The sequence below is a fragment of the Mytilus californianus genome, unplaced genomic scaffold, assembly GCF_021869535.1.
Source record: "Mytilus californianus isolate M0D057914Y unplaced genomic scaffold, xbMytCali1.0.p SCAF_6, whole genome shotgun sequence".
NCBI classification, from domain to species: Eukaryota; Metazoa; Mollusca; class Bivalvia; order Mytilida; family Mytilidae; genus Mytilus; species Mytilus californianus.
In genome coordinates this window covers 60654059-60665185 of record NW_026262712.1, presented here as the reverse complement: position 1 = coordinate 60665185, position 11127 = coordinate 60654059, and the positions used below count along the sequence as shown (strand labels likewise).

The window sequence follows — 11127 nt, the reverse complement described above, 5'->3', positions numbered from 1 at the left end:
AAGTCATAACTGGAAGTGAAATAACAATCATGAAACATAGTGATATCATTCCAGTTTGACAAAAATCTCAACCAAAATTCTAAATCTACCTTACATTCTTTAGTTAAATGTACAAATTTATTTAAATGTTTAACAGTAGTTGACAAATAAATTAGGTACGACAGAAATGATCTGCCAGGTAAAATAACTCTTGTGGCAAAATTAAAATGTCCTAACAACTGTAATAACTGTCTCTTTGTACAAGATGATTATGACAACAATTTAGAAATAAACTCACATATTCTCTGTACTTTAATATTTGGAAGTCTTGCTTCCATTTTGTTTGAATCTAAAATAATATCTAAATACTCTAGACAAGTAACTGGTCCTTCAGTCTTGTGTTTGGCTATTGGAATATTTAAACGTTTAAAAATGGTCATCATTATAGCCATGCTTCTTTCACCATCTTCACTTGGGTGATCAATAGTAAGAAAATCATCAAGTAGATGTAAAATGTTCTTAATCTTATAATTTTTCTCTGCGATATGGCAAATTGCCTGTGACACTGTGTCAAAAGTTTTAGGACTAGACCGGCAGCCAAAAGATAATCTTACATAATAATAATAAAAAGACTGCCATTTGAAACAAAATAAAGGCCACTGGGATGGCAAGTAAGGACAAATTTTGAACGCGTCGGATATGTCATATTTACAAAGTGTACTGTTCCTTTCTAATTTTAGAATAATTCTTATAGCATCATCAATTTTAACATACGACATGGAACATTCTTTTTTATCAATCATGTCATTAATACTTAGAAAACTGTCATTGTCATGTGTAGATGAAAGATCTTAATTCAAACGTTTCTTCCCAGAGTATTTTCCTTTAGTAATTAACTCTGATACAACTAAAACCTGAGATCTTGCAGAAAAATCATTTTTACACTCTTTAGATTCTGAAATTTCCCCTTGAACTAAACAATCAAAACCTTGTCTCAGACCATTACATAGATATAATGCAAAATTTTTATCAGGATGTGATGATAACTCTTCCTCCAATTTATCAATATTTATTGGTGTTGAAGCTTCACAAAAGAACTTTTCCTTGGATAGTCATCCTGAATTTGGTTTCTCCAATTTATTTCCCTTGGAGGACACTGAAGATGTTGAAGAATGAACAGGCACATTGCTATTCGATTTCCTACAGGTTGCGGCACCATGGCCTGTTGCACGACATTTTGTACACTGGTGGAGGAGATAACACACTTTCCTATAACAACCTTTAGGATTATTGAAATTATTGCACATTTCCCGACCTTCATGAAATACTCTTGAACGACCTTCCTTGTCTACGGATTGTAGGTTGCTAGCTAGATGAATTTGATCTTGAAGAGGAATTTTCAACCTGGACTGATGATTGCAATGGGCAGTATTGTGTAGCATGATCAATTAAATTACAGATTTTACACACATTTACTGAGGATCCTGCTGTTATCAAAGAAAGGATGTCACGATCACGAAGGCTCCAATCGACCTTAACATGCCTTTCCCGCAGAAGTGATGCTGCCTTTGCTGTAAAAAAAGATAGTCATAAAATTTTGGGCCATAGAAATTATTAATGTTAATAATGTCAGCTTCATAGGCATCTAATTCATCCCGACGGTCTGGATAGGCACCACACATAATTGTGGACAAGTATCCAAGAGATGGTGTTGTTGATAGTGGCAGTGGTGGGCGGTGCACGGCTAGTGGTACGTCCTCCATATTTCTATTCTGGTACCACTGCGCTAGATCAAATTTCTTTGCAGGACCGCTTTCTGTACTTTTTTGGTTGGCGATAAGGCTGACTGTCTGTTGGAGACCTGAGGCTCATTGTGCTACAGACTGCGACACTGGATAATGGCAGCCATGTCGTTGCCACCGACGCTGTCGAACTACGCACTTCCGGTTGAATCGTTGACATCGCTCCGCGAACTACTTTCATCAGCTGTTGGATTACGCAATCCGTCGGTCACATTCGCGGTACTGTCTGAGGCACACGCTGAGGCTGAGGCACTCTCGGAGTTTTGTGCTATAGGATTCAGCACGACATGTTCTGGATCACTAACATGTTCCTCGTTCTGGGCGACATTACCGTTGCTATTTTGGCGATCTTTATTTTATAAATAAAATTGTTTAAGAACGGTTTTAGCAACATTTTTGGGTACAACAATCCCCAACTGCTGCAGTTTTATCTAAGTTGCTGTGACGTCCAATTGTCTGGATTATTTAAGTCCAAATATCTATTTGAATACGGTTGATTTCTTGAATTTCGTCTGGAAGCCATAATTATTAAAAGTTCAATATCTTTGTAACAGTTACGAAAATGTTCTTTGAAATTGCTAAGTGAAAGTGAATGTTAAATATAGCAATTTTACAACACAAATTTTCTTTTAGTAAGATAATCGCAAATGTCCAATATCGAAAGTTTCTTTTAGTTCGTACTCACATATATGAAGATAAACGCAAATGTCCAAAAACTGAATATTGCAATAACATATGGATATTAACACCTAGTTAATATTATACTTGAAAACAATATTTTGTAACTTTAGGATAACTAATGTATGACTTTCCCTGTCAGCAGCAAAACTCAAAATGAACAACAACCTAGCATCCTGGGGACATTTGAGAAGGGTATGTATCACTCCTTTGCCTTATAACCAAATAAGGAGTGATCATGCAGCCAGAGGCATGTCAGTACCAAACATGTGCTACACACATGCAAACTATGATGTGTCATCAATAAACAATGATTATACATTATATAAGCTTCTAGTTAGAAGCTTATCCTGTCTAACTATGATTGGAGTTCATGCGATTTCTTCTGATTTTATTTATTTTCAACAGTTTTATGAGTTTTGAAAAAGTTGATAATTAACTGTTGTTTTAACTAAATGAAGGAAATTCCTGCTGTAGAAAGCATTCTTCTTTCTTGTGTTGGGCCCTGTATAGCTATGATTGGAGTTCATGCGATGTCTTCTGATTTTATTTATTTTCAACAGTTTTATGAGTTTTGAAAAAGTTGATAATTAACTGTTGTTTTAACTAAATGAGGAAAATTCCTGCTGTAGAAAGCATTCTTCTTTCTTGTGTTGGGCCTCGGTTGCAGATAAGTGGACTAAGCATTTTATCTACAGTATAACTAAACTGTCAACCATGAGGATATGAGCTTAAACCCCGCACGTAACAGGTGCGTTCTACTCTATCTTTGATCAGCTAGTTGTCCTACCAAAGGTCGATAATTCTCTCCGAAAGAAAAAAAATGATCTACAACAGTTTTGTAGAATTTGAAAAAAACGTACATAAACATATATTTGAAGCAAAGAATACTCACCAAGCCAAAACTCATACTGAAGTTCACCAAAGCCATTTTCATACTCAACCCAGTTCCTATGAAAGTTTTCTTCTCCATCTATTCTTCTTTGGATAACCTATAAGTATTTATCTTTATAACTAAACATTAGATTAATATATTTTATGTAATTAAGAAATAATTAAAAGCTTGAAATTGAAATATTAATTTCGTGTTATGTAAAGACAAAAAATTGATAGAGGGGTCACCATTTGTTTAACTGTACCGGTATTGTTATAGCATGTTTATGTTGGAACCCTATAAAACATGTAAAACTACCTTCACATTCCACATTCATTAAAATTCTTGAAAAGAACTAACGTTCTTTGAGTTAATACCATAAAAACCCATAAGGGATTCCGCGGAACTCTGTGTTTCGTCTGTGATTGCTGCTGTCAGTGTAAAAGTGTAATACTGACTTAAAAAGTGAGTCCATTTATCAGTAAAATACAGAATTTTTAAAAAATCAAACATTTTCTTTTGATGCTCTTTCTTGGTCTTGAAGATTAACTCCTGTCCAAGTTTCATAACAATCCATACAAATTTATCATGTCACAAATATTTAATCCCAGACTGTCTGTAAATGATAACTGTAAAAAACGAAGTCCGTCTATCAGGAAAATACTAAAAATGAAAAAAAATATATATTCAAAGTTTTGCTTCAGACATTATCTATTAATCATTAAAAAGCTTCTGTCATAGTTTCATGAACTCTACGAAGTTTTGACAAAGTAATTGATGTGTAACAAACTTTAACCCCAGACTATATCTCAATGTTAACTGCAAAAAAAAACTAAGTCCATTTATCAGAAAAATAAAACCAATGTTTTTAAAACTAAGCTCTGGATACTGTCTTTTGTCATAAACAAGCTCCTGTCCAAATTTTATAAAATTCCGTGATAGTTTGAAAAAGTAATTGATGACTGAAAAACTTTAACCTCAGACTTAATATGGATGTAAACTGTAAAAAAAACTAAGTAAAAGATGGAAAAATAAAATAAATATTTTCAAAATTTTGCTTTGGATACAATATTGTAGTCATAAACAAGCTTCTGTCCGAATTTCATAAAATTCCATGTAGCTTTGACAAAGTTATTGATGACTAAAAAAATTTTAACCACAGACTGAACCTAATTGTTGACGACGCCGAAGCCGACGCTGACGACGGAATCTAGGATCGCTATGTCTCGCTTTCGCGAATAAATTTTGCAGGCTCGACAAAAATGAATTATGAAATGAAACATGATGAAGTAGAATTATGATACATAGAGAATATCATATGGCTTTTTCGATATCACCTTCGTATCAACCCGAGACACCAATATGATCCCAAGAGTTCTTCAAGAGTACATGTATATACCCGAAGTAGATGTTTTTCGCTTGAGTTGTGATCCGACGTAAAGCAGATTATGGGTTTGATAAAGCCTTTCCAAACGTGAATGATATCAATGACGTGACGTCATACAGATTAGGGGTGTGATAAAGCCTTTGCAACTGTGACTGCTATCGATATCATCACGGATGGCTGATACAGCACGATTGTCATTGATTGTATTATACATATAATTTCTTTGTTTTTTTTTTTCGCTAAAAATATCTTTATTGCACTTTTCTTTGCTGTAATGACAATTTACTCGACCTACAGCAGTTGGCCGAGTATTCCTGTGAATTAGTCACCGAATAACCAGGGAAATTATCCAGTGAATTCATATATTTATTAGTTAGTTAGTTTTACAACTCATAGTTAATACAAACATTTTTGGAAAATATGTAGTCACATGATTACGGAAAATGTACAGTTTCTAAAGATAAGAACTTTATGATCATTGACCTTAACCTTTTGCAAAGAACCGTTAATGCCGGTTGATCAGTTGTCCTGATGAATTTATGCATCTTATTGACTGTTCTCGCGAACAGCTTAAACTTTAATTAAATATTGTAAATGGTAAGTCTCGACAAACTGGCTTTTTGAGCCCTCCGTAAATATAGATAATAAGAAGTTTACCCAAATTCATTTTGGTGGCATTTGTATCTATATGTTAACTACCTATCTGCATAATTTTATGAAGATTGAGAGATCAGGGAGTCTAGCCATCGCCCTCTGCCCTTTGACCTGAGTTTTCAACGTTTTTATAGATATCGGAGATGACATTATTCTGGGAAATCCTTTTGATACTATCTGTATATAAACATATAGTCTAAAAGATCATTCACTTTTATCGACATTGAAAGACCAGGAGGGTCTCACGGTCATTTAAGCTGTCTCTGGTAGGTTTTCACTATATATTTTGAATATCAAACTGGCACTTTGAGCCCTCTGTAAACATAGAAGACAAGAAGTTTACCCAAATTCCTTTTGTTGTCATTTGTATCTTTATATTTACTAACTATCTGCATAATTTTATGAAAATTGAAGATCAAGGGGTAAGTGTCTAGCCATCGTTCTGTGCTCTTTGACCTAAATTTGTGACGATTTTTAGCTGAAAAGTGACAATTTAAGCCCTCCGTAGATATCGGAGATGACATTATTCTGGGAAATCCTTTTGATACTATCTGTATATATACATAGGCTAAAAGATCATTTCATTTTATGGTCATTTAAGCGGTCTCTGGTAGGTTTTTACTATATATTTTGAATATCAAACTGGCACTTTGAGCCCTCCGTAAACATAGAAGACAAGAAGTTTACCCAAATTCCTTTTGGTGTCATTTGTATCTTTATATTTGTTAGACTCAGATCGACGTCCGGTCTCTAATCGACGTCCGTTCCTCCAATCAGTGTCCAATATTTTAACCTGCATGATGTAACGTAATGAATCACAAAAACGACGTCCGATCGATGAGGAGACTCTCATCGCGATGTCTTATTTCATGCAATCATTTATTTTTTAAATTATGAAATAATTCTGTCATGCCATGCTCTGTGTTCAGTTTATCATGAGTAGGCATTACATTTGTCAATATCGTTATACCCAGCGTTAGCGAGGTGTAAAATGTTGACAAATATAATGCCTACCCGTGTTAAAATGAGTATAGAGCATGGCATGATAGAACTATTTCGATTCTAATAGAAAAATTTAGAACTTCGAAGCGGACCTATAATAGGCGTTTGAAATGCTTCCATTTTGATTTGATGAAGCCAAAACGTTATAGAAAATCAACCGTTTCACGATTAAAAACAGATACGTGTAAACGTACTTAAAATTTAGAATGATTTTATTTAATTTACTTGCGAGCAATACGAACACAAATGTCTATTTTAATTGCGGCGTTGTTCAATTTCTATTATGATGTCAATCTATATGACCCAGTCATATATTCTGTTGACGTTGCAATTTCTATTGTGATGTCAATCACGTGCAGCCCATGTTTTATTGGAATCAGAACATGGCTTTGTTTCCAAAGTGAAAGAAAAACGTCATATTAGAATTGATCTGTGTTTATAATATCTGTCTCGTTTTGTCAAAGACAAAGATAATCGAAAGACATCTAGAAGACGGCATACAGACTCAAACAATAAAAAGAATTAATACGTATAGCCAATTGTTGAAAAGTATTATTTGTTGGACTTATCTTTTTCAACATCTTTTTGAGTTTTAGGTTCAACCCACCCTTTAATAAAGTTGTGATTTCACTGCGACAAATCCATTAAACGGACGTCGATTTGAGAACAACAAAAAAAGACGTCGATTAGAGGGGCATAAAATTGGCCGTCGATTTGGAACGTTATTCTATTGTGACGTCAGATTTGGACGTCGATTTGAGGAACGGACGTCGATTAGAGACCGGACGTCGATCTGAGTCTTACATATTTACTAACTTTCTGCATAATTTTATGAAGATTGAGAGATCAGGGGGGTCTAGCCATCGCCCTGTGCCCTTTTATCTGAATTTTCGACGATTTTTAACTGAAAAGTGACAATTTCTTTTATATTGGTTTTCCGTTATTTCTTTTTATATTTTTAAATGTTACTAAAGTGATCGTTTGTTTTTGTTTCTAGAAATAACATGTAGAAAAGTACTACTTTGATTGCATTTTATTGATAAAAAAATCTATATTTCATAAACATAAATGTGCGATTTACATAAGGGTTTATATTTCAGGACAATGGGAATTTGCGACAGCTTGAAGGGGTCATAAAACGATTTCCTACATATCTTTTTACTCCTTTTATCTATGAATATCATGTTTTAAATGTTATCGAATATTTCGATTTTTATTATTTTCAACTAAGAAATTTGAATATCGAACCGACTGCTAGCAGCCGGTTGGATATTGAATATCGAATAACGAATAATGAACCGGCTGCTTACTTCACATACATGAAACCGACATCATCATAAAGTAGTTTTTTTTATTGACAACATTATTTCACAATTGGAAGACGTCTTTTCAAGAAACAGTCGCTATTCCTATCATACAGGATCTTCCAGAAATACTGAAAAGAATAATCCTTTACCATCACGTTCCGCTATGTAGCGTATCCCTTTTCACTATATAATTCTAGATTTGGTTACTATGTTGAACGCGTGTAAACCATATACATTGGCATGAAGGATACAACAGATACGGTCTTATATCTAGAATTGTATCTAGAAATTTACATAAAGGTTAGTTGAGAACTAAATTTTACGACAGAATGAATTTTATCCTCTTTCATTTTCATTGCTATGTAGCAACATTCCAGCAGCGCCTGCATATGGAGTATATATCTCTCACTGTTGATACCATATTCCAGATCTAGTGTTTCCTATCACAAAGTTCATGGTACACGGCTGATTCTTGCAAGGAAGCAATTGCACCGAAGGTTTCATATGGTAAAACTTGAAGTAATTCCTTCGAAGATTTTACGGATGCCATCTTGACATGGTAGACATTTATAAAATATCTGTGTCAGATATGTCCAAACTGTCGTAACCACAATCCGGTTTTCTTGTTCTTGATTTTGACATCACCAAATGACACTGATTCCCTAAATTTTACTTACAAAGAGAAACATGGCATTTGCCGATCGGCTTACTCTTCCATATCATCTTAGATCACCTCCAGTTTTGTAGGTTCGTGTTGCTCAGTCATTATGTTCTATCTAGTGTTTGTGGACTTATTTGTCTTTTCGCTATCTATCGTTTTCTCATCGTGTGGTCAGTTTCTCTTTGACTTATCTTCTCTATGATCTTTTTTTATCTTTCGTCTCTTTTATGCAGTTTTCTAGGCATATAAAAGACTTATCGTCGTGTCTTGGCTTGACAGTGGATTTATCATTATACAATATCATACATGTTATTACAGAATTATAAACTCAATAGTTTAGTTGTTGTCGTTGGTTCATATTTATTTCATTCTATTTTTTTTTTTTTTTTTTTGTAAATTGTTTTGTTATAAATTAAGCCGTTAGCTTTCTTGATTGAATTATTTTCATATTTTTCATGTCGGGGCCTTTTATAGCCAACTATACGGAATAGGTTTTTCTCATTGTTGAAGGCCGTACGGTTGCTTATAATTGCTTACATCAATTTCATTTGAACTTTGGTGGATAGTTGTCTCGTTGGCAATCATACCACATCTCCTTATTTTCATATTCATGGTTAATTGGGTTCATATAATTTTCCTGCTTCTATTTACTTTCGTAAAGAAAGAAACACAAATTTCACAGCAAATCATGGCCACTTGAAAAAAAATATCATTGTAACTGTTTTTGCTTTATCAACTTATAAAAATGAACGATATTGGGAAGAATACTGATAAGAATCTGACATGTTTGACTTTCAGAAAAATGATACTGATTTCATGGGGGTTTTCTACCACATTTTGTTGTATATAATACCGTCCAGCCGCCGTTTGTCATGTTGCAAAACACCTTTACCCCCTCGTCGGCCTTGGAAGGATATATTGTATATATTCCACTTTTGCGTCTGTATTCAAACAATTCCGTACAATCTCCTACTTGCATATTTTCTAAAATGTAGAAATTACATAATAAGTATAATTTTATGAAACATTCAGTATAGTATTCATTTTTGCTTCGCATGGTTACATACACTATACACGTCATCGTGAAATTATCACATAAATAAAGTTAGTTCTGACTGGTTTCGAAATTCTTTTGGCTTAAATGAAATATAAAAAAAACAGAATCTCTCACCGAAATGGCAGAAAAACTATACATGGAAATGTAACAGTATTGGCATTCGAGACCCTATCCATGAATTATAATAGGGGTCGCTTCTTATATAACATGTATAATGGTATTCGCAGATGTGCCGCTGGTATAGGTAACTGTTTGAAATGTTAATTAGATCAATTGGGTCCAATTTTACGGAGATAATTAAACAATGGATAGACATATATACGTCAATGGATCATACATATCCATCTCATGTTTAGTTGTCTGTGAAAACTACGTACTTATATTTTATCTTATTGGTCGTCCCTCTGTCTGTTTCACTCTGCTCAACTCTTGATAAAATTGCATATCACGGCTTTTCGACGCCAAATACGTTAACCCGGCCGTAATAACTTTGACCCGGACATATCGCATAATATATGATACGACGTTGATAAGTTTGACCCGAACTTATAAAGTTATCTTCCGGTTTGCTAGTGAAACAAAGAAAACACTTGTTTCTATCATGCAAAATACGCAAATATAACCCGATAAATCGATTATCTGGTTGTATGCATATTGATACTGTAAAATATCAGCTGCTCGACACAATATGGAGCCTTTTTTATCTCGTTCGCTGCGCTCACTCGACAAAAAGCTTCATATTGTGACTCGCAGCTGATATTTTACGATATCAATATGCAGACAACCTGATAATCGGTACTAAATATTATGAATGATTTATATCGCTTACATCTAATTCAGCATGTTCAGATGTCAATTGTTTTACTGTTAGATGGGAAATGTTTAATGCGTCCTGTTTTTCATTTGAAATATATTTATGATTAAATCATTATATAAATTGGAATTGATTTAAAATCACGACCTGACGTCTGCACCAATTCTTCCCCCCTACAGAAATATCCCCATACATAGATACTGACGTAACTTTGATACTAGGAAGCATTCCGTACCTTTCGAAAGTTTAAACTTTTAATTAATAACTTTAATGAAAACAATCTATATAAGGTTCGTCGGAAAAACAAAGAAATGGAATAATCAAATTTAGAAAGGAGGAACTATTTCAGGGACAGATATGTAAAAACATTGAATCTTAACAGACCTATGGTAAATGATTGTATATATAGTCCACATTATCGCCGAGTTTCGAATTATTACAAATGCAGATTATCACTTAGGCTGGAGTAAACAGAACACAACACCATGAAAATGCAAAACGAACACACAGGTTTCTACTTCACATATAGGATTCTTTTAAAGGATAAAAGTACTTTGCTCTTGAACTTGATTTGTCTATACAAATGAGACTACAACACCTCCTTCAACACCGATTAATCTCATTTTGATGACAAAATCCCTTATACCACACTCAATAATGTATTTTACATCTAATTGATATAAAGGGCTCACTAACATAGACTGGGCCGTGTCTATAACAGAGATGCAACAATTGCAGTTTATCTGATGTTTAAACTCGTGAATCTATATTGAATAGAGAAAAACAAGATGTCTTATCAACACTAAGCATTGACATGCTATGCATTCTATACCCGCCGTGCTTAACGATGTACGCAGGTGAGGTTCATGAATTTTTGTCAGATGTTCTGACTACTTGGGTTTTTTCCTATGA

General features: G+C 34.0%; 1 protein-coding gene across 1 annotated transcript in view; it reads right to left on the bottom strand.

Moving 5' to 3' along the window:
* Positions 1–830: 830 nt before the first annotated feature.
* Positions 831–11127, bottom strand: part of LOC127706563 (uncharacterized) — a 31081-nt gene continuing 20784 nt past the window's right edge. The window contains exons 3-5 of the mRNA XM_052211219.1: positions 9198–9328; positions 3355–3451; positions 831–1063 (exon numbers count right to left, since the gene is read on the bottom strand). Coding sequence (XP_052067179.1) covers positions 831–1063; positions 3355–3451; positions 9198–9328 — 461 coding nt within the window. The remainder of the gene's footprint in view (positions 1064–3354; positions 3452–9197; positions 9329–11127) is intronic.